The sequence below is a fragment of the Idiotropiscis lumnitzeri genome, chromosome 5, assembly GCF_059441095.1.
Source record: "Idiotropiscis lumnitzeri isolate Australia: NSW breed Sydney's pygmy pipehorse chromosome 5, RoL_Ilum_1.0, whole genome shotgun sequence".
NCBI classification, from domain to species: domain Eukaryota; kingdom Metazoa; phylum Chordata; class Actinopteri; order Syngnathiformes; family Syngnathidae; genus Idiotropiscis; species Idiotropiscis lumnitzeri.
Genome location: NC_142395.1, coordinates 6,593,044 through 6,616,919, shown reverse-complemented (window position 1 = coordinate 6,616,919; position 23,876 = coordinate 6,593,044). Strand labels below are relative to the sequence as shown.

Genomic DNA, 23,876 nt, shown 5'->3' with positions numbered 1-23,876 from the left:
TGACTTTCACCCAAAATCAGCTGGGATAGGATGCAGCTCTCACAACCTGAATGAGGACCAGTACTATAAAAGATGCATGGATGGATAAATGATGTTCTACACTAACACAACTGAACAAAAAATTGTCCATACAACCAATAGAACTCACACCTATATAGGTCATTGAGATTGTTCAATGAATTTACAAATATGCACGTTTTTTGAAACTGTGGGAAGAAGCCAGAGTACCTGACAAAAACTCTCACAAGCAGAGGGCAAACATTCAAGATTCAAGACACAAAATCGAAACCGGCCGAGTCTGACATGAGCCCGCCTAAACCCAGATCAATTCCCTGATATTTCCATATTCAAAGCATTTGGTTCGTGACAAATACCAATTTTCTACCCTGAGAGCCGAAGTACATAAATACATTCGCCACAATAAGTATGACCCAAATTGCTTGTTGCTGCCTGATGAACAGCGTTCTAAACTGAAAACTAAAGAATGAAAAATGGTGTGCACTGCCAATTCTCTACTACTCTGTGAAGAACAAACAATATAACATCGGCTAAAACCCGCAGCCACACGTACTTCCACTTTGGCACATTAATCTGCTCCTTACAACATAGGAATTGATAGCATTCCTTGAATGCAACCCTACAAGTTGATGCAATACAAATAGAGGGAGTTTTGACTCGCAAGCCAGAGAAGACAAGAACCACATTACTTCAATTGTGTTAATATTTGCTGGACCACTATCTCTACACTGGTATGACCTTACAACAAGAAGTAAAGAACTAGCGAGTTGAATAGTATGCACTTTATTTAGTTTAGTGAAATGTACATTTAATGTGAATAAGTTTAGTTTGGCCCCAAACTCAATGGTCTTTTCATATGACATTTTTTTGCCAATACATGTTCTTGTTACGACGCTTCTAATTTATTACTGATTCTTATTTAAAATTTATATACAAGTATTATAATCACTCACAGCCAGAGTTACCTGATAACATTCTTTGTTGCATTCATTACACTGCTAAGATTCCAATTGATATGTTTATAGATCAGACTCAGTCATTTTGTAATTCCATGCACACTAGACCTATTTGACATTGTGAAAGAATACGATGAATCAAATTGAAAAGCAGTCTTTCACAACCTATTAATTCCCAAGCAATCACAATGCGTACATTGATGCATGCACTATTTTCATGCCCAGGAGTTCTGCAAACAAAGAGTCGAGCACAGAGAAGTACAATTCCCAACAGCACGACCGTAGAGTAATGCTTTTAAAAAGAAAATTATACACAACTGTAAATATTATCACCCTTCCATTCTTTACATTTCCTTCTCAATTCTTAGGGTATTATTTTTGGCCCTGTAGAAGCCTGATCACACGGATGATACAGAAAACAATGCAGTCAACTTAATATTTACCTTTTGGGAATATACTCAAAATACTGTCAAGGAAAATTGAGTGGCTTTGAGAGACTCCTTGTGATGACAAGGTTAGAGACAATGCCACCGTTTTGCAGCAGTTTTGGCGCTTTGGGTGATTTATATAAGCGGTTAGCAGCCAACAAGCCACTGGGTCATCTTAACCGTACTATTGGGCCATGCATGCTATTGCTAGCACTAAATGTGGTTCCAATGTTGTAAACTCATGCGCAACGTTATCAAATACGTCACACTCCTGCAAGTGCTCCCCCCCGCCAAAAAATTGGTTTTCAGAAAGGGTGTGCTGACTTGCTTGTTGCATTATGCTTGGCAGGGTATTGTTTATGACAAACAGCTTCATAAACCACGGACAGCATAAACACAGGACACGTAGGTACTACCAACACATGTATGTCATTACGCGAGGAATGTCAACTCGCTACTTATGACGACAAAGTGACGGAGGAAGACGACTGTCAACGAAATGCCAATGTTTACGTAAGCTAACATATGCTAAGTTTCCTTACGTCACTGAGCTAGCGGGGCAAAAAACGCCCCAGCGATCAGAAAGGTAGCTACCACCCTTATGTGCAGGTATGACGAGGATCTCGTAAATAACAAGTTGTGCATTGAGTCAGGCTGTATAAAACAAAAGTCCATGTTAGTAATAAATAATCCATCTGACACCATATTAGTTTGGCTTTCTGCGGTCTCATAGCAGGTTAGCTTGCTGGCTACGCTTTATAGTTAGCAGGGATAACATGCTCGCTTACCACCAACAACTGTCAAAGGCCTCCTCTATTGTTGTGTTTACAGGAGAATGTGAAACGGCTTCATCGTGTCAACATGAAGAGCTCAAACAATCTCCGCAGGATTTAAAGACGCTTCAAGCACACAGACAGGGCCGTGCATGCATGTCCATGCCTTACAACCGCCTCTTCCGTCCCGTCCACTGCAGTGAGTGAGTGCGTGGAGTAGTCGACCGCTCAGCCTCACAATCGAGCCCCAACCCAACACTGTGACGTGGACGCGTGTGAGTACGACTCCCCGTTTCACCCTGCCTCGATCTATCAGTTTGGCCTGAGGCTGTGACTGATGGCTCTCCAACATGCCTGTTTGCTGTGGATGCATCATGCACTCATCCTGATAAGAGGATTTTAAGACGATATGACAATGTTTCTTTCACAATAATAGAGCAAATACGAGCAAAAGTAAAAATTGCATATCACAGCACAACATTTTCTACAAATTGTAGTACAGTAGTATTGTTTTCTAATCCTACTTTATGCAATATACAGGTATACTCTTCAATATTCATTTATTTAAATATAGCTACAGAAAACACTTGGAACTTCCTGAGTTTACTCCAGCTTTCTCCCACAACCAGGGTTGGACTGGCTATCTGCAAGGCAGGCAAATGCCTGGTGGGCCGTGTCTGTGGTTCCCTTGCTGTGCTATTTACTTTAATTATTATTTAAATTTTTTTTTAAATACAATACAAATAAAATCCCTCCATCGCAAAAAAAAAAGACCAGCTCACAATGTAGAGATTAGAAAGTAGCCCATATACATATATATATATATATATATATATATATATGTATATGTATATGTATATATATATATATATATATATATATATATATATATGTATATGTATATGTATATGTATATGTGTATATATATATATATATGTATATGTATATGTATATATATATATATATGTATATGTATATGTATATGTATATATATATATATATATGTATATGTATATGTATATATATATGTATATGTATATGTATATATATATATATATATATGTATATGTATATATATATATATATAGATATATATATATATATATGTATATGTATATATATATATATATATGTATATGTATATATATATATGTATATGTATATATATATATATATACATATATATGTATATGTATATATATATATATATATAGATGTATATGTATATATATATATAGATATATATATATATCCTGAGCCAGGAATGCTCAGGAGTCATATCTAAACACATTTATGTAAGATTGTTTGTAAAATAGAATGTTTGCTTCTTAGAGTTTAATCATTTAATTATAGCGCTGCACAATATCTAAAAAAAAAAAATATGATGCAGCGATAACGGCCTATGCAATACGCGTATCGCAAAGACATGCAATAATTTTCTGAGGAAATTGCATGCTTTTATCTGAATTCGCCTAGTCGGATGCAAACTTAAATTGCACATGGACACCAAATAGTTGGACATTAATCCAGGGCAATTATGATTAATCAGCAAAGAGTATACTGGGCTTACTTATTTTGCCGAGTGAAAAATGTTTTTATTTTCCATTAGATAATAAAACTGTCCTTTCTTTAGGTACACGTTAAATACCACAATAAATCGATATATAGTCAACATACATCCACATTGTATATTGCATGTTTTTCCAATACCATGCTGCCCGAATTAATTCAATTATTTTCACACCCTAGCAAGCAAACAACATGACTGAGAGAATGTACTTTGCTACATTGGGGCTTGGGGAGGCCATAGACCTGTCAGAAATTTGCCTAGCACCTCTTCTGCCCCCGAGGTATTTGTTCATTTCTATATTTAAGTTATTTTTTTTCTGAGTTCACAAGTAGCCATTCTGTTTACAATTTCTCTTTCCGTGTTTATGCTGCAGCTGTAACTCGTTTGTGTTTATGAGGGCAGGGAGGGGCGGAGTGAGAATTTCAATTACTTGGGCGCGTTAGAAAATTATCTATGAGCGCGCACTGGCTCATTGCAACCGTTTCGAATCCTTTCAGAGCGTTGCTGAAAATAGTCATTTGGCTATTTTGAGTGCATTATTTTGAGAAGGACAAGCCCCTGCATCCATGTGTGGACTACAGAGGACTTAACAGCATTACTGTCAGAAACGTATCCATTGCATCTCATAGACTCTGCTTTCGCCCCACTCCATGGTGCAACCATCTTCACCAAATTGGACCTACGTCGGGTGTACCACCTGCTCCACATTAAGGAGGAAGACTGCTTTCAATATTCACCGTGGCCACGATGAGTACCTTGTCATGCCATTTTGTCTTACCAATGCACCTGCAGTCTTCCGGGCTCTGGTCAATGACGTCTTACGGAACATGATTGGTGTGTGTTTTTGTGTATCTGGATGCCATCCTGATATTTTCTAGTTCCCAATCACAACATGAGCATCGTGTGCGGCAAGCTGTTTTATCACAGTGATCCAACGACGAAAAGGTGCTCCCATGCCCTTTCTTTTCACTCAGGCTTCCCCCTGCTGAATGCAACTACAGCATTGGGGACAAGGAACTCAGGCCCTGGAGGAGTGGCGACACTTGTTAGAGGGAGCGAACCATCCGTTCATCGTTTGGACAGACCATTGGATTTTGGAGTATACAACTGCTCAGCCATATGTCTGAACTCCAGGCAGGCAAGGTAGGCACTGTTCTTTAATCGTTTTGTGCTTTCCTTATCGCTCATGATTCCAAAACATTAGTGATGGGTCCAGCGACACTGAGGCGTCGATGCGCGCCCGAGCTTCCAGGGCAAACCCCGTGTCGGTGCGCGTACCGCGTTGAGAAAGTCACGTGACCACTACCAGAATCGTGTCGACACAGCGGTCGCGCGCCAAACTGTGTTCATAAGGAAGCGCATCTGTCAACAGGATGGACGCTCAAAACAAGCATCGAGTTATTGGCGCGTTACTTTGCGTTAAATATCCGCAAGATGGAAGACGTCACTGTTGATGCGCACTCAGAGGTGCAGCGCTATATGTCAGCAGGATACGTTGCACGTACGGAAGACCCGCTCTTATACTGGAAGTCCATGGAGGCAACGTTCCCTCACCTATTTATATTAGCCACACAGGCGTTGTGCACACCGGCCTCTTCAGTGCCTTGTGAGAGGATCTTCTCAAAGGTGGGGGAAATTGCCTCAAAAAAAAGAAATAGACTGAATAACAAAACGCTGGAGAAACTATTTTTTTTAAATAAAAATCTTTAACTACAATGAGTCCATTGTCATTCACAACACTTTTACTTGGGCATTCAGACAGATGTTCACTTAATTTATCAACTGCGTCTCGAATATCAAAGATTTTTTTGATGAAATTGCGTGTATGTAAAAATAATGTGAAAGCAAATGCCTAATCAGAATCAGAAATCCCTTTGTCATTGTACTCAAGTGTGCAACGAGATTAGAGAGCTCCCCTCTCCAGTGCAATACAACAATTCAGTTAAATATATAAATAAGAGAATAATTAGTGCGATGGAAAGTAATACGAAATAGGATATTTAAAAACACATCACGTCGCTAATCAATGGAATTGGATAAAATTAGTTTGACAGATCAGTGTCAGATGACCCTGTCAAATGTTTCCTGCAAGTCCACCAGGTGTTAGTATTCAGCAACACAGTGTCAACACAGTGTCAATACATTGTGTCACTGTGTCGAAACGATACAGGATGCCTCATCTACCCATCACTACAAAACATTAAACCTGATGCCCTGTCTTGTCAATTCATTCCTGTGTGCGATGAATTGAACCGTATGGCATGGTCTGTGTTAGTCGATTTAGATTTTGGTATTTAGTTTTATGTTTTTCCTTTCGATGTCTCTCGTTAAAGCTAATGTAGCCACCTGTGCTTGTCTTCCTACTCCTTAGTGTTGACCACTCGACGCCCTCTAACCCATTGTCTTCTCCAGGTGTTCCTCGTTGTCTCGTTAATTTGCTTGTATTTAGTTCCCTGTTTCCTTTCAGTACTTGTGCGGTCATTGACCATGTCAGTTGCCGGGCTGACTATAGTGGCTTGTCAAGATCAGGCTAGTGCTTGTGATTTGTTGATCCCTGTTATTTTGTACTTTTAATAATTTAGTTTTTCCCTGTGCCTTATTTGCCTTTTTGTTTAGAACACTTTTGTTAAAACCACCCTGTGCCTGGCTTTGCTGCATTTGGGTCCTCCTACAATACAACTGAAACGTGACACCCTAAACCCATCTTGTCTCCAACCTTACTTGGGAGATTGAGTCTGCGGTATGATGAGCCCAGCAAGGACACCCTGTCCCTGATGGGGGGCCCCAAGAATTGCTTGTTTGTGCCCCGCTCTGTCCGTTCCCAGGTGCTTGACTGGGGACACCCCTCGCCGATGACATCACCCCGGAATTTGCAGAACATTGACATTTCTCCGTCAATACTTCAGGTGGCCCTCCATGGAGGAGGACACAAGAGCTTGCGTTTCTGCTTGTAGCGTGTTTGCACGGAGTAAGAATTCCACCAAGCCCAGCTATGGCCTATTGTGTCCACTCCCAGTACCTGGATGTCCCTCGTCGCACATAGAGGATTTCGCCACCGGCCTTCCTTCGGGAGGCAACAGTCATCCTTACCATTGTGGATAGATTTTGTAAGGGTGCTTACTTCCGTGCATTGCCTAAACTTCTTTCAGCTAACGAGACAGCTGACAGCCAATCAGAGTTAGCCCTAATATCCGACTCCTGATTGGTTAATTGTGCCACAATTGTCACTCCTGCTTCGCAAGCGAGAAATCTGTTTAGTACGTGTAGAGGAGAGAAGCCATAAACCTAAAACCTATTTTGTGCATACGCGTGGAGGGTCTTGAACACGCGAAACACATTTTTGTACAAAATATGCTTTTGTATGCAGTATTTCACATTACGTGCACACAAAACTAATTTTTGTACACGGTATTTGACATTAACCTTGCGTAATTGTCACATAAATCTAATGCCATACGTTTTTCCCTGCTCCGTGCCACATCGTTTCTGATCAGAATGAAGAGATTACAATCGATACTGGATCCTAATTTAGCAGGAGAATAGCATGCCTGTGAGTCTAGTGAGGATAAGTGGTTTGAAAAGTGGATGGATGGATGGATAGATTTCAAAATTCAGCAACTTCCTGAACACAAAGAAATTCAGATTGAATATAACCCCCGTAGGGCTCTTAGATCTGCAGATTTGGATCATTTAGTAGAGCCAAAAGTAACATGGTGAAGCTGCATTTAGCTATTATGCTGCACACAAATGTAATAAGGTACTTTTTTCTTTGCTTTGTTCCTGAATGTTGTAAATGCTTGCAGTTGATATAACTTTATGTGAATCAAAGTGTGTTGCCTTATGTATGAAATAAATGTGCTATATAAATAAAACCGCCTTTCCTTATAGTAGTATTGCAAGCAACAAAAAAAACATCTAATAATTAAATCATCTCACAGTGTCAATCCAAACTGGATATCTCAGCAGAATATTTGATATCTCTGGGAATTTATATCGTTAGCCAGCTTTACACAGGTTGCCATTTTAAGATAGGAACATACAGTATCGCCACTGTCATTATGAATGTTTTTCATATTTGTGTCAAACCAGATTGAGGGACAGCCAATAAATAAGTGGAGCAAAAGCAAGTTTGAACAACAGAAACCAAAATGTAATGGAGATTAGGGACAGAGATTCATTTTCTTCCATTATTTGAAAGAGTTCTTTTGGAGGGAAGCAATCTTATCCAGTTTGCCAGCTCAGCAATTACAGAATACATCATACATTTGACATTTATTGTACATTCATAGAGAAACGCAAAATACTGCTCCTCTATCTTTGTTGGCCCGCTTCATTTAAGTCCAGATTGATCCCAGACAGCAACTCTTCTCCGCAGGAGCGGTTCAGCAATTCTTTCAGGGCTTCATTTACCTCATTATTGAAGACAGTGGTGAAGTTGCCGTTGGGGTAAGCTCCACCCCCATCGGCGGGAAATGAACCCAGCACCTCCTGCAGCCATGTCAGCTCATTACTGAGTTCTTGGTTGAGCGCATCAAAGTGGTTCTGTCTTTCCTGATAGCGGCTGCCGATCCCACTGAGGCTGGAACTGAAAGATTGAATTTCGTCTTGCAGACTTCTCTTTAAGGACTCTACCTTACGAAACTCGTAGCGGATTTGCGAGAGCTCGTGGCGCACTCCTTCACTCTCTTCCTTGTACCAGGCTTCTTTCTCGTTGTATATGGACACCATAGCATCAATATCTTCTTGCAGAGAATCGTGGGATGCTGCCAAGCTCATGAACGAGCGTTCCATTTGATCAATGTCCTCCACCACCTGGGCAAAGCGCTCAAAGTTTACGTAGGTGTTGTTAGGAGGCATGCTTGAGTGGGACTTAATGGTGTACTCCCTCAGACGCTTGGTCTTGAGCTGACGCCGCTCTCGTTTCTGCAGCTCTTGGCCTTTATTTTCCTCCTTGTGTTCAGTAGACTTAAGGGTTCAATGAACAGATAGTACATGTTTAATTAGACCCTCGTAAAATATACCATTTCCAAGTAAAATTTTGGTCAAATTAGAGTCAAAGAGTGTCTGCACTTTACTGACACTTCTAAAATGAGCATTTCACATTACCTTGATCCAGGAGTGATTAAGAGCTTCTTGAATTGTCAGTCTTTTCCTGTAATGAAAATTAAAATACAGCTTTCTAAAAGCATTGCATTTTCAGTTTCAATAGACTGTCGAGAACATCATTAACCGAGCTCTTACTTTTTGTCCCTCTCCAGCAAGTGACTGATGAAATTTTTGGCTAGTTCACTGGTGTTGCAGAAGAACTCCTCATCAAACTCATAGTTTACGTCCGAAATGTTCTTCAATGTGTCCTGTTTAGTCTCCCCGAGGAAAGGGGAAGCACCGCTTATTCTGGAATATAATATGAAGACATCTTCAGTTTGTTTTTCTGTTTGAGCCAATGTGTGAAGAGAGTTACGGTACAGTCGACGGCCGCTAATCGCAGGGTGAAAGAAACCGAGCCGGCCCGCGAATAGTGAGAACAAAAAAATCTGTGAAAATGCAAATCCATGGTTGCCAAACCACGAGTACGCGGGGGTCGACTGTATACTGTTTATCACGGTTCACTTGCAGGATGTAGGTTATGACTCCAATGCTCCACATGTCTGCTTCCAAACCCAACGGCTCATAGTTGACAATCTCAGGTGCTTTTAAAAAAAGAAAATGATACAGTTATAGTAAAAGTAGCAGAATACAGCATTCTGCTTAAGACTAATGAGCACATAATCAGTCTTACCAACAAACTCAGGTGTTCCAAAGATGTTTTTGAACTCCACGCCAGCTTCAATTTTGTGTGCAAGACCAAAATCAATGAGTTTAATTCTTGGCAATGGAACATTCTTATCAAGCAGCATTATGTTTTCAGGCTGTGGACAAACAAATGACAAATGTAAAAACTCTTGATTACAGTTAACATAAAACAGCGGCGCAGTACGAAATAACTATGCTTTACATTGTGGGGAACTAGCGTACATGCAAACGTTTACTAAAGGCGCTGCAATGATGGTCAACCACGAGTGACGGGCATTGACCAACAACGACAAAGGCATGAGTGTTAACCTCTGCTCAACAAATGTTCGCTCTACATTGACTGTAACCACCACCGGACTAACAAAATCAAATGCTCTTACGCAAGACGAGCTGTTATGAAACGATTTAAAAGCATCATTTCTTTTTTAAACTGTTCTGTGGATAATGAAAGATCATGTCATATACATACTTGCCTCCATATATTTTCACGTTATCAGAACGTGTGAATGGCGGTTCGACAATATGCCACCCAGTTCTTTCATAGGCAAGGTGGGTTCGTGGTTCATGTGAGCAAAAGCTTATTGATTCTTCTAGAGATGGTAATGCTCAAATTACAATAAATCATAAAAGGCAATTGGCTATTTTGTTTTTGGTTGTTTGCAGTTCGATTCCTTTTCATGGATTCCAAAATCAGTGGCAGCACTATGAGCACCTCTGATAGTGTGTGAAGAGATAGAGATCCATTCTGAGGATTTACTCTGCTCTAGTGGCCGTGGGAGGCAATTGTACTCCAAAATGTAACTTTATTTTGAGGCGGTGAAATGGTGACTGTGAAAAATCATTTTCTAATTTTACTGGGTACTTGTTGATTTTTTTTCCCTTGAAACTTGGCAGGGATGTTAACCACATTTTTTGTCAAATTTGCAAGACACATTATCACTTTGCAGAGTTTAAGGTCCAGAGTCCGCGGAATGATCATTATAATTTGATGCCAGCCGCATAGACAGATCGGCAAATTGTCTCGTTCATACTAAAATACTTTGAGCGAAATTTACTGTGAATATTTTACTCTCTGCCAAATGTAACCTTTACTCCATTTAGAGTGGCACCCATAAGCATAACATAGTTGTTTATTGTGGCCTCTGCTTTTAAACAAAGAACCTCTCACTTGTTGCATATGAGCATTCTCTGTGAAGCCAGAACAAGACGACCTTGACTGATATCTTCTCAACACAGAAGTACCTCTTTGTTTTATTTGTGAACTAGTAAGATCTTACCCCCACCTGCGTAAAATGCCTATTTTCCTTCACATTCTCGCACAGACTAGAATGCAGTTCTGCAAGACTTGTGTCCGTTTGAAGCTTAAAAAATAAAGAAACCCAAGAGACAATTGTGTTCCAGACTATTCTATTGAACTTGCCTAATTGCTGAAAATTCATCAATAGACCTGACGGTAAAATGTACGATATGAAATTTACATTGTATAAACGTGTATGGTACCCTGCTGAAAAAACCCCATCATTGACCAGCATGATTTTCTTGTGTTTTTATGCTGGATTTACAGGTGTGATTAGCTACTAGCAGGGCAACAGCAACATGTTGGTCTTGCCGGTGTCACGAGCAAGAACAGTAGCAAAGATTCAAACACCCGAACCTTGGGTCACTGTACAACCCGCTCTACTAACTGAGCCAAAGCCAACGTGCATGATAAGCATGAAAACACAATAAAACCATGGTGCTCTATGCAGCAGGTTACACTTTTCAGGTCATACCTTGAGATCAAAGTGGGCTATTTTTCTGGAGTGGAGGTAGTGCACCCCCTCAAGAATTTGCTTGATGAACTGGGTTGCCTCATCCTCACTTAGAGACTCTTTCTGGGCCAAGAAGTCAAAAAGCTCACCTCCAGAGACCCTGGAATACAGACGGTTAGCATTTAGCTGATGTTTATTTATTTATTTCGTATAAAGAATTACTGGACAAATGACTTATAGCCACTTAATGCAGATTATCCAACAAGAAGCCCCTCTATGGAGTCTGAGAGGAACTATCCAAAAATCATTTTAGTTGATATACTGTACAGCGTGGTTGTGAAACATTGTTTTGTCGATCAGGAATGTAGCACTTGCAACTAATGTGACGTGACATTAAGAGCAAAGAAATGCTCTGTCAATTCACAATGCACAAGTAGTAAGTGGAACAACAGTGGCTGTGTTTGATGTGTGAGATAACCGATAAGTCTGAAATTTCTATTTGTGTTGATAATTAATGAACATTGCTCAAGCACATACAATTAGAATAAAGAATTTCTGAATTCTTTCCATTTGTAGCGTTAGTATTGTGGAAAATGGTTCACATTATTGTTTAATGAAGCTGAACTGAGTACTCTAATCATAATTTCCCAATCTTGGTGGACAGTTCAGGCCAGGGTGAAGTCCACATTCCTCCTAAGGCAGTTAGCTCTAGCTTCTCTGTGATCTTTTAACATGGTAAGTGGTATAGAAAATGACTGAAGGATGACTAAACTGATTTCTTCATCTAAGAAGACTGCACAGATAATTTGCTGTGTATTTGTTATGGTGACACTTCCAATTAGCTCGAATTTCAGGTTCTCGTCCATGAAACCACCACGCATGTGACAGGTCAGATGTGGCAATTTGTTTAATGCAATGTAAAAGTGTTTCACAATTTGTTAGTTTGTTTTGCACTTTCTAGTCACTGCATATTAATCATATTCCTCTTATATAGTCACACTTGCTTTTTAAAGCTTCATTAAAAACATGGAAAATCACAAAGTCTCAACCGTCAGTCAGTCGGGGCGACGCTTACTGAACTGTTGGACGGAAGTGGTGGAAAGTGCCATTTGACGTCCATTATGGAGAAACAAGTTCGGACAGCCAAGGAAGCTCATCAAGCATGTTCAGGGGGCAAGAACATGGGGGAGTTGACGTTGGTTCTGAGTGTTTTGGTCAGTGGGGTCAAAAGTTGTCAAAATACGTCCTTCACTTGGAGGAGTGAGAATGACATGAAATTGTAAATATGGTTCCCTCGGTTCAGTGTTGATGTAAAACACAAAATATGACTACTTCATACACTGTATCTTTGTCTTGACGGCGGGCAGCCACGTTACCTGGAAATTGAGTTTTCGTCTACGGTGTTCTGTAATTCGTTCCGACCTCTCAATACGTCCTACCAATGTCTAGTGCACTTGCACACGCATACTCACAATATTGGATGATTATTGTCATAAATCACTCACAATTCCAGAATGAGAACCACATCAGTGCGGTTCTCGTAGATGTCATGAAGAGTGACAATATTTGGGTGCTGAATCTGTTGGAGAATCTCCACTTCGCGTTGTATCTCCTCCAGCCGAACTCCCCGAGAGCTTGCGATACTTTGACGCTTTTTGATGAATTTAGCAGCAAATTCCCGCCCTGTATTCTTCTCTCTGCATTGCTTCACAATGGCAAACTGTCCACTAAGACACAAGAAGTAGAAGAAAGATTTATTATATATTTTAATGAATTGATTTGTGTATGCATTAGCTGAAATGTGACTTTACTGAAGCCATTTTGGTGAAAACATGCCATTAGCGACACACTGACTGGTGGACATCTTTTCTTCAAGTTAGTGCCTTGCTTCCATGCCGACGTCTGAGCATACCAAGGTCATTGAGGTTAGGCTTGTGTCCCAGAAATTCTGCCTTTAAAATTTGAACAGCAAAAAAAACTACTCGCACTGAGCAATTTTATGTTTTAGTTTGGCTGCTATTTCCAAGTTTGAGAATTCATTTTAGTTCTTTTTAATGTATCATTGCTGTCTGGCGGAAACCTTGTATACCCAAATACGGTCAAATTCATATATTTTTCATAAACGATCCTAATGGACTGTCTCCACTTTGTCAGTAATTTTTAGGCAATTTTAGCCAATTTAAAGTAAGTGAAACTAGAAGTGTGTCAAAGCTACTACAGTATCCTCGTTATTTATTACATATATATATATATATATATATATATATATATATATATATTATAGTTATTTCAGAACATAATACTACATTACGCATGTTAGTTTTCAAAATGTTATTCAAAAAAATGTTTTCTGTTAAAACAAACTTTCCCAGTCGAAGATAGGTATAGAAGAGAGCTGGAATAATAAACAGGAAGCGGTTACCCAACTTTGAAGGAGGTTATGTCCAAGTTCTAAGAAGTCTTTTTGTTGGAGCATCAATATTTTATGGGCACATTTTGCTCTTTCATAGTTTTCTGTCATAATTCAGGCAATCAGTTGGATTGGAGGTAAGTCAGACTTTTGTTGTGTGGAATATTCTGTGTCAATGGATCCACTATGGCCTGATTTATATGTCATGACGGCACTGCAGAAATTCCATATTCATCATTGGGTGAATGACAGTGGGACACTTAATTCCTGGGGAGAAATTAGATTGTCAGATTATTTTTTTGTGACTTTTGCCTCTTCCCTTCAAATGCCTCTTGCACAGGTTTTATGCCTTCCTCACTCAACCCACCCATGGCACAGGCTGGTGTTTGGGAAATTTAGAGCAAAGTGTCATCCACTTTACACCCAAAATCAGCAAGGGTTGCTGGATAAGCAGTTGAAAATGAGTGAATTGATTTCCCCCAATTAATTCTTGCTCAACGACTGAATTAATGTTCCGACAGTAAGTACGGACTGGTTTTGCCATCGTTGATTAGTATCCACGACATGTACTAAATTTCTTTGGTTGAAATGAGTGGTTGCAAGTGAACGCCCTACTTCCCAATCTGCAGCCGGTCTGACAGCAGACATAGTGTGCATCTAAAGATAGAACACCTCTTTAAAAAGCAGCTTGACATGTCACACAGTTGTCTCCTGTGACCTGACAATATAGTGAACCCGAACCAAGCCAATTAGCATGTTGCACTAATGTTTTAGGAGGAAGATTTGATGCGCAAGTATAAAACAGTTCGTATGTCAAACAAATTCCAATGAGGTAAAAAATACACAGCATTCATTGTACACGTGGTCCTCGGCTCAGCTTTAAGATCGGTTACATGTGTCTAATTTAGGCTCCTGCTTTTATTTTAATGTTTGGCATCATGAATATTGAATTTCTGATTTTCTATATGTGTACAAGATGAGGGGGAAAAAACGCAATGCAAGGCTAAATTGTTGATTTGTACTGCCAGAACACTTGTTCAGATTAAGCAAAAGCCAATCTAACTATCTCTAATGCAACAAAATATCAGAATAAATCTATTTCTATGTCCACAGTAACCATCACGTATTATTCATTAGGAGTAATCTCAACAACAATAATTCCAATCAGGTTTACCCATGCAAAACAGTTGGCACAGTACCTTCCCAACTCTTCCCCGATTTCATAGAAATCTTCAACTTTCTGTTGCTTGAAAATATCCATGTTATAAAAATATCCAAGTCCTCCCTGTTGTTCAAAAGCACTGTGTGATCCTTGTGAACACATGCACGGCCTCTTGTTCAAAATATGCAAGAACTTCGTTCTCTGGCTGTGGCTGTCTGTTTTTCCATGCACAACTCAAACATAAACAAGACAGTGGTGAGTAGGAAAATGTCTTGCAGAGTTAAATATAGTGTCAATTGTGAACTCCGTGTCCTCTGTGGGGGGCTCTCGATCTCCCCTGACACCTGGTGTGCTCCCATTACAGACACATGCAAGTTGCATATTCGTATATTGCTGGAAAACCTTTGCTGTACTCCTTTCATGAATGGTAATGTAATTGTCTATTAGGCATAGACTAATTTATATTCTTAATTTTAATGTATATTTTATATTTATATTACATTTGTATTTAGATTTTAATTTAGAATTTATATTCTCGTCATCCACTGTAACAAATTTCTGTAAATTTAATTCCCAAGAGTGTCTTACTCTTTTTCGCAATAATTGTAAACTACTGATGAATATTCATCCATAGCATGTAAAATAACATTTAAATCAATCAGTTTACAGAAACACTATAAAATTCTGGATTGCTGTAAATCGTCGATGTTAGAACAATGTCTTACCGTTTTCAAAAAAAGGAATAAAATACCACAAAATATCCAGTCCCAGCTACCTTGTTCATTTTACAAAAGAGATGCATAACATTTTTGGGGGGAAAGTCAGTGACCAAACTAGCAATTCTGCTAAATGTTATTTAAATGTTGAGCTGCAGCAAAACACAAAAAGATTCAATTTATAGTAACAAAAATATCGTAACACTGGCCATTTCTGGGGGAAGACATTTTGATAAGACAGCACCTCTACATACCGTGTATATTTTTTATACTATGCTATTAAGTGTGGAAGTTAAGAAATGTTCGACATAACCTGGTTTAAGCCAGTACTGCCACCAGGACTGTAGAGTATCTCACTGGAAGGCAGTCAATCAAGGCGAGGTGGGCAGGAATGCGTGGAAAAAAAACTTTTTGAGACAATCGGTGAGCGCTGTATTCTTCCCTTTAAACCCATCAACTAAACATGGTATGGTTATGCAATATTTATCTTGTTTAAAAATTAAACACAGTTAAAAAAAAAAAAAAAAAGGACGCGGTGCGGTGCTTGAAGACCTCCCCAAAATGATGTATGAAGATCGTGGGGTGATCATTTGAAAATGTAGAAATAAAGTGTTGAATGTTGATATTTATTATCATGATCAGTGTCTTCACAACATTCATTCATTATCAGTAATAGCATAAAATAACATTATTCAAGGTATTTTGAGCACATTTGTTATTTCAGAAGCGTGTAATCAGTCGCCACGAATTAGATTTCTGTTTGTAAAATGTTGGCGAGCCCTGGTCTAGAATCTGCTATGCAATGACAATTTATGCAGAACTATGCACAAAAAGGCACTTTACCGCCCTCCAGTGGCAATTCTTTAGTCCTGCATGCATTAGTTCCTGCCAACATTATCTATGAAATCATCAAATGACACCTCAGTGAAGACCCCTGATTCATGCTTGTTGCTCAAAGTCCCTCGAGAAATCAATTCCCCGGCATAACTGTCTATCTACTGTCATTCATGGCTAAAAGCGGTGTTCAAGGTTTGACATTGTTTTAGAACTGCTTCTTTTTTATGCTTGGAGAGGAGCACTCCAAATTTTCCAGAAGCATGCACATTCAATTTTTTTCCCATTTTTTCATTGTGCAACTTGGGCTCATCTTGAGGCTTGGCATAAGTGACAGGGTTGCTGGCTCATGGATAGAGGGATAAGATGCCCCCCTAAGAAAATTCAATTTCCTTTGAAAATATAAATACATTGAATGGTTTTGTTGCTTGCTTGAACGGATGAAGCCTGCTCGGATGAGTGCCGAAATGTCTTCTCGAACAACCTGAACCCGATGCAATTGATTCAGTGGTCTGAGAATGAAATTACCTGGAGAAATAAAAATATTCATCGGCATTCAGTGATTTCATTATGGCTACATTTAAGTTGTATGTTAATTTAACCTAATTAAGTTACGTAAATATTGTGTATCTTGCAATATATTTCCACTGTATTGTGATACTTGCAAAATATTCTAATGTTGTAATGATTTATTGTAATGAGTTTTCAGTTTTTCTCCTCACTTTGTAAAGTGCTGTACTGGCTGCCCACCTTGCATGCACCACACACACGGAACACAGATAACCAGGGAAAGGAAGCCGGGTGATAAAGTCTTGATAAAGTCAAACAATACCGTTGTTCGCATAAGAGAGTTGTTTTATAGTCAAATGAGAACCTGTCCTTTCCTTTTGAGAGTTGATACAAGCAGGGAACATTTATTCAGGACTAGTGCTCTGTGTGTAGGTTTCATGACAAACGTGGAAGGGGATGGAGACAAAGTCATATGTTGATCTACATCTGGACTCATGTGAAGGAGGCCTGAAGGAGCTTGTGCTTCGGTGGTTTATTGGGACACAGGTACAGAGTATTCTGCAAGACGGAAACTTTCCAAACTGGTTTCAAGGTTTCACTGGAAGAAAGTAAGAAACAAGACTCGACGATTACCTTTCAAAACATGAAATAGATTGCAGTGTTCCAATTCCTCCCTGTCATGATGAACCAAGAGTGCATTCTTCCCCATTATTTGTCTGGATAAGCAGACATGTTACTTGAACAAAATAGAATGTTGACTCTGTAAATATCAACGTCATCACAACGGAAATATCCCACATCTCAATTTACTTCTCTTATGAGGTCTTATCTCATAACTGATAACAAGTAATGTACACGTTTTGATATAGTACTTTGTACGATTACCTGAGTTCTATTCTATGAGTAACCTGTATTTACTTGACCTCTTCCCCCATTTATAGTCACATGCAATTTCGTATTAGCGTGTTCACTTGGGTTAACAAATTCACTTCATTGCTGGTCGACCTGTGACTTTATTGAATATTAATTTGGCTATGTGAAAGAACTGAAGTACATTATGTGTTTCTCCATTTCATTTTGTTTCCATAGTGATTCTTCTGTTTTATAATTAAAACCAATATTGTTCCATCTTATAATTATCATATAATGGGCTAACACTTGCTACATGACATCTGAATCAATTCAGGTACTCTATTTTTCTCTGATGATATTTACTGCACATAAACAAATACCAAGGAGTTAAACTCGAGAATATAAATTGATTCTCACATTCACAGACTTTGGGTGGAGATGTAAACACAGTCTTTCAGAGGAACCAATGGATGATCCACCAACCCCTCATTTTATGTGAAAACATTCCAAAAGAGTGTATGATCTCAGCATCCCCATGTATTTTATTCACCATGATATTAATGAAAGGAAATACATTTTGGCCATGGAGCATATTGAAAATCTTACTGAATCAAGCCTTTTAATGATGCCGACTATCAAGTTACATCAAAAACCATCTTCATTTTTCATAAGTAGCAGAACTAAAAAAGAAAGAGAAAAAAAACTCTCCAAGGCTTCCAATAAATGTCTCTTGACAATTGTGGGTAAGCTGGGAGCGTCGCAGTGCTGCCGTGTAATTGTTAACTCAATTGAAATATTACTCAACTCTGTTGCTTGTGATGTTTGTTGTATGCCTCCCCGTCACAGGCATGCAGAGGATCTCTTGGGAGATAAAGCTCTGGGCTCTTTTCTCATCCGCCTCAGTGATAAAGCCATCGGCTACATTCTTTCCTACAAGTAAGAAGTAGAAGTTAAATGTTCTGTTAAGCACAGCAACATATAGAGAGAATTTTATGATTTTTGCCTTAGCCTATAGGTGTAATATACAGTACAAATCGATGCAATTAGACCACTACAACTCTCTGTTTTATTTCATAAAATTAGAGGATGGCAGAAAAAAATGTGGTTTTCAATTCAGTTGTTGCGAAGATACTTCACTTTGACATTTGAGACAGCTCATTTTACCACCTGTGCTAAGTTCTATGGAGTTGGTCCAACTTTTGCATCATAAAAGCTTTCACTGAGACATTCAACATTCTTTTGATGTCATTTATTTTTCCAGTCAGAGAAATTACGAATCCTAGCGAGAATCCTTGCGATTATTTGATCAAAAACAATGAGTTGTGCATTTTCTCTACAGGGGCCTTGACAGGTGCCGCCATTTTGTTATAACTCCAAACCAAGAGGGACTTTTTTTCATATCAGGTGACTGTCACACCTACGCCCGCATCACAGAGCTGATCGAGCATTACAAAGTCAGCCCTATCCAGCCATTTGGAGAGTACCTGACGGCCAGCTGTTATGAGGTGAGCTCTTTGAGACTAACGTTCAGTCCTCTGGAATGTGAGTGAATACTGCTCTACAAGTAGAATGAAGTTTCCTTACAGGGCCTTAAAATCATCTATTAGGTTTGTCAGCTGAAACTTTGCAGTTGGTAATAATCCCACTGCAGGATTTTGTTGAAATAATGAAATCATAGGAAAGACATTTCAGATATGAAGACATGACAACATTAATTTGGGCAACTAGCGCCCATGTGCTTGGCATAAAAACAGGCGTAACTTCATATTCTAATTTGTCTAGTCTGTTGCACCAATCGGCGTTGCCTCATCCCCAACTCCCTCGTGGATTTGGTATCAAATTGGTCTGCGCTCGGTGTAAAAACGGGCATATTGTCATTTTCGTGCTGGGGTAAGGATCTAGTTCAGTACGTTTGTGAATTTGGTAGAGACGCCAAACCTCACTGGGAGTTTCTACCTCGCTCCTTAGTGTATCTACCAATTTGGTAACAAAATGTAGACGAATTTTTAGACTTGCAAAAATCAGATCTAACTCGCAGCAAAAATGTTCTCATGCAATTTTCATGTATTTGTTCCAGACAAATTTGGCACCATGTGGATGTGTGTGGTAGAAGATGTCATGGAATTTCATTCATAAATATGACACCATTTAAGGACAATCATCATTGTAGAACTCAATTTTTTGGACTAATTATAATCATCATCAGGAACCAAAATTCAACCCGGGAATATATGTGGACTGTGGCCGTCACACTGGAGGTGTCCACGAGGATTGGCTAGAAAAAGACTATTTCCTGCCCTCAACAGCACACATGTGAAATTCTACCAATGCAAAATATAATAAAATACGAAAACAAAAGAAAACTCAACCTATGCGCATAGTTCGACTGCGATTTGCACTAGACTTGCACTCTGAACCAAAATAGGGCCCTAAATATTTGTTAAAACTGGCACTAATATCAGTTCAGTGTCTGTTTCATCTTTTTTGGTTTATGATGCAAATGTGCTTTTAGTAGTCATCAAGAGGCAGTAACAGGCGTTGTTGTTTACAGGCAAACACGGGTGAACTGTATGATGTGGTGAATTACAACAGCAAAGTGGAACCAGGTGTAAGTGTCCATGCTCTGCGAGGCCTCTGGGAACCGAATAAGAAGAGCAGTGCTGGAAACAATCAAAGGATCCAGGAACAAACTGGTGGTGTGTGTACTACAGTTCAGCCTCCTGCATTGCCACCGAAATCCAGAAACAAGAAATTGACTGCAACCCTGTCTGTAGACTCCATGTCCCTCGCTCAGGTATGAAACAGGCACACCTGACAACCATTTCCTCCTGAGATCTATTTGACTGAGCCATAACATGTAAGGCTCTGTTTTGTAGAAAGCGCATCAGGACAGTGGCTTAAATGCTGGTGAATCCTGATTTTTATATGAGCGCAAGGCTGGCCGCATGTGTTTACCAATTTGGCAGACCGGTCTCTACCAAGTTGCACTGAATAAAGTTTTTGTTGAATTTACTCAAATTTTAAATTCATCTGGATCCAGTTACATTTCCTAAGTAGCTCTGTGGTCGACTAAAAATGTATCTGGATCTATCTTTCGTGCAACCGCTTGACCAAATAAAATTGAGTAAATTCAACACGGCATTTTTTTTCAGTGTGGGCAGGCCAGTGCACCAGAACGAGTGGCTTGGATATGCGCCTGGTTGAGTGACAATTTGGTGGCAGAAAGTCAATCTAAACCTTACACCTGCTCAGACCATGTTTCTGATGTGACATATTTATTCATAATTATCAAACCCTCTCAATCATTGTATTATATTTTGTACATCATCCCACTGGGCGACACGGCTATGGGGCACTTGATTGAATGGTCGAGGCAGTCAATGAAGTGTGGGGGGGGGGCAGTCTTCAAGTGCCCACAAGCTTTCTCCATTTCACCACTCAAGTAAAGGCCTCTACACACCAATCCAATGTCAGCCATCGTGGCCAAGAAGTTGGCACATCCAACCAGAAAATGACCGAAGAACACACCGCAAAAGCTGACGGAGATGCAGAGTACTCCGAACCTTCTGCGCATGCGTGAGAACTAGTATTCCTCCGTGCGGTCGGCGACGACAGTCACTGCATAGCCTTTCATGGTGATGTCCAATAACGGCTCTATTTCTTTGATGAGCTTGATTAATTTGTCTTCACGCGCTTGTGTTAAGCCAACCGTTATGTCCATCGAGGAGATATAAAAAAACACATCAGCAAAGTTCATTTAGTTCTTGAGGAATAGCTTCAAATTTCAAGTTTGTCAGCTTTCGTCACTTCCCGTACTTGTCCAGTGCACTGATTTGTTCGCAGACAGCCAATCACAGTGATCATTTGTCCTGATAGCCCGACCCGATTCTACATGTTGAATGGGCCGAGAATGCCCCCAGACGTCCCAGCAACGGTTCTGACATAACGACATTGCGCGCTACACTAAATAGACTGAGTGTGCCGACTTTCTGACGACCGACGGCAGATTGGTGTGTAGAGGCCTTTATGGAAATGACAGGAGCCACTTTAATTGGCCACGATTGAAGATGGCTGTGACCCCTCCCACAGCGACACAGCGCTCCCACTCACAGAAATTACCAAAAGTGGGTCCAACCAGCCTCTGCTCAGAGCTCCACCATGCACTGCGCAAGATTTACGCTGATCACAAAAGAGAGCCCATAGACTCTAAAATGCTCACAAAAATAACATTTTTGATTGCAGTCACAGTATGTTTAATTTGATATGATTTCTTACAGAATCCTGCTGTTCCAAAAAGAGGTGTTCCACTGGCATTCTCCCTTAGTGGATCATTTTCTGATACGTTACCGCCAGCCAATACCCATAAGGGCACAAACCGAGCAGAAAGACTTGTAGAAAACCCTGCTTTAATAACCAGTCTGACTTCACAATTCAACCCTGACACAAGCTATTCTGGTGACCATGTGGCTCACTCTCAGCAGACGCCTGTAGGTGGCAGAAGCAAGTCGGTGCGAATTCTAAACAAAAGCAAACCAGATCAGCAAGAGGAGACGTCCTCATACCAGTTTAACAGTCAGTCATTCACAGTCTCAGCATCTCAATCGCATGCTCCTGGCAAGAGGGTCACATGCCACACATATTCGCTTCATGACCCATCAGAGACTTTGAGACTGAACAACCTGTGGTCAGAGGAGCCGAGGGATGATCTGGATTTGTTTAAGTCCAACCCGTTGTATCAGACCTCTGAAATGCCTGAATGGAGTTCAGCCGCTCTGAGAGCCACCATGTACGCAGAGATTCAACAGAAGCCAGTAAATCTTTCTTATCCTGACACCACCTATGAGCAGGTCCCCGGCAAGTCCACTGATAACCAGGGAAATACTTATGAGCCGCTTGATGACATCAAGACCAAGATGCCCAAATCTACATGGGGAAGAAATGTGAGTCAGATATGAAAAGTTGAAATGTTGATGTGAAAGACATCATTACATTTTTGGAATGTTATTTGTTTCCAGAATATCAAATGGAAGAAATTTCTCCCTGATTATATGAAGAAATAAATGTGGCATGAAGGACATCTGGAGTGAAAATACGGATTTAAACAAAGCAATCGCAAGATAGCATGAAACTAATACGACTAATAATGTCCACGCAAACATCTATACTTCTTAGGGCTGACTTCTTTTGAATGTTGGGGTCTACCCTGGAATGATCGCCTGTCTCAGTCTGTTGCAGAATTGACAAATACATGGTGATAACCATTTACATTCACACCGACAAGCTACTTAGAGTCTTCATTGAACCTTTTTAATTTTAATAACAGAACAATGTATTTATCCCACAAACAATTTGTTTCCTGTCCTGCCAAATGAGGCATTGCATTTCAATTTCAGTGAATAAAATTGAACTTCTGTTGGTCGATTCATTGCCTCTCACAAGTGTGTTAGGACAGTTTGTGAAGCGGTTTCATGGGATTCCCATGTCTCGTGAAAAAGTGTGACGGAAAATAGATCTGGGAAGATTCTTACGCAAGTGGGGATGAGAAGTGTCTAGTTCACAAATACAACAAAGAGGCACTTCTGTGTTGAGAAGACATCAGTCAAGGTTGTCTGTATAAATACAGACGCTGTATATACCATTAAAGATTTCCACTGCTGGAATGTTATACATGCTGTATTTAACGTGCTGTGTTTCTGTATCATATCATTTGCTATAAATACAATTTTAATAACAACTAGATTATCTAACAGCTCTCCTGGAAAAATACGGGTCCAAATGTTTCTTTTTTTCCCACCATAATTGGATGTCTGCAACGCGGAAATCCCTTTAAGGTAAAAATAAAAATAAAAATAAAAAACTGAAATAATTGTCAGCAACGATATTCAAATGTAATATACATTAATAATGGATTGAACTATCTTCATGTTACAGTTTTATAAATATATTATGCTTTTTAACTCAAAGTTCACTGTAAATATTTATTGAAGTAATTTTTCAAAGATTTGAGCCATGTCAGAAATGTTGCTGATCATCACAAAATATCATTCGTTTGAGTTGGAATAATCTGAAAGCATCGCTGTTGAGTTTACAAAAAAAGTCCCAT

At 39.6% G+C, this 23,876-nt stretch overlaps 3 protein-coding genes across 18 annotated transcripts in view; 1 reads left to right on the top strand and 2 right to left on the bottom strand.

Moving 5' to 3' along the window:
• herc1 (HECT and RLD domain containing E3 ubiquitin protein ligase family member 1) overlaps nucleotides 1–2,527 on the bottom strand; it is a 69,440-nt gene extending 66,913 nt beyond the window's left edge. For 5 of the 6 annotated variants that reach the window (XM_088295635.1, XM_088295636.1, XM_088295637.1 and 2 more), the window contains exon 1: nucleotides 2,191–2,527. The gene's annotated coding sequence lies outside the window, so the exon portion shown is untranslated. The remainder of the gene's footprint in view (nucleotides 1–2,190) is intronic. The other variant, XM_088295640.1, reaches the window with a different exon arrangement.
• On the top strand, nucleotides 1,680–23,203 carry sh2d7 (SH2 domain containing 7). 11 transcript variants are annotated; one of them, XM_088295648.1, is made up of 8 exons: nucleotides 1,680–1,807; nucleotides 2,234–2,450; nucleotides 17,354–17,529; nucleotides 18,620–18,709; nucleotides 19,113–19,278; nucleotides 20,325–20,567; nucleotides 22,051–22,713; nucleotides 22,789–23,203. In XM_088295648.1, exons 3-8 carry the CDS (start codon nucleotides 17,378–17,380, stop codon nucleotides 22,831–22,833), a joined length of 1,359 nt encoding a protein of 452 aa, XP_088151774.1. In that variant the 5' UTR covers nucleotides 1,680–1,807; nucleotides 2,234–2,450; nucleotides 17,354–17,377; the 3' UTR covers nucleotides 22,834–23,203. The 11 variants fall into 11 exon arrangements, with proteins under 11 accessions (XP_088151774.1, XP_088151775.1, XP_088151780.1 ...); XM_088295649.1 differs by having other exon boundaries at nucleotides 1,709–1,811; XM_088295654.1 differs by lacking the exon at nucleotides 17,354–17,529 and adding an exon at nucleotides 3,925–4,025 and having other exon boundaries at nucleotides 1,745–1,915; nucleotides 2,234–2,448; nucleotides 19,178–19,278.
• dapk2a (death-associated protein kinase 2a) lies at nucleotides 8,057–15,120 on the bottom strand. The gene is made up of 8 exons (XM_088296493.1): nucleotides 14,899–15,120; nucleotides 12,795–13,016; nucleotides 11,311–11,449; nucleotides 9,525–9,654; nucleotides 9,360–9,435; nucleotides 8,987–9,139; nucleotides 8,852–8,897; nucleotides 8,057–8,710 (listed from the first exon to the last, which is right to left on the bottom strand). Exons 1-8 carry the CDS (start codon nucleotides 15,021–15,023, stop codon nucleotides 8,057–8,059), a joined length of 1,545 nt encoding a protein of 514 aa, XP_088152619.1. The 5' UTR covers nucleotides 15,024–15,120.
• Nucleotides 23,204–23,876: the final 673 nt, after the last annotated feature.

Coding starts and splice junctions, on each gene's coding strand:
- sh2d7 (XM_088295648.1), top strand. CDS start 17,378: ATGGAGACAAAGTCATATGTTGATCTACATCTGGACTCATGTGAAGGA. Junction 17,530..18,619: donor CAAGGTTTCACTGGAAGAAA/GTAAGAAACAAG, acceptor TCCCCGTCACAG/GCATGCAGAGGATCTCTTGG. Junction 22,714..22,788: donor AATCTACATGGGGAAGAAAT/GTGAGTCAGATA, acceptor ATTTGTTTCCAG/AATATCAAATGGAAGAAATT.
- dapk2a (XM_088296493.1), bottom strand. CDS start 15,023: ATGTGTTCACAAGGATCACACAGTGCTTTTGAACAACAGGGAGGACTT. Junction 11,450..12,794: donor GTGGTTCTCATTCTGGAATT/GTGAGTGATTTA, acceptor TCTGTATTCCAG/GGTCTCTGGAGGTGAGCTTT. Junction 8,711..8,851: donor TTAATCACTCCTGGATCAAG/GTAATGTGAAAT, acceptor TGAACCCTTAAG/TCTACTGAACACAAGGAGGA.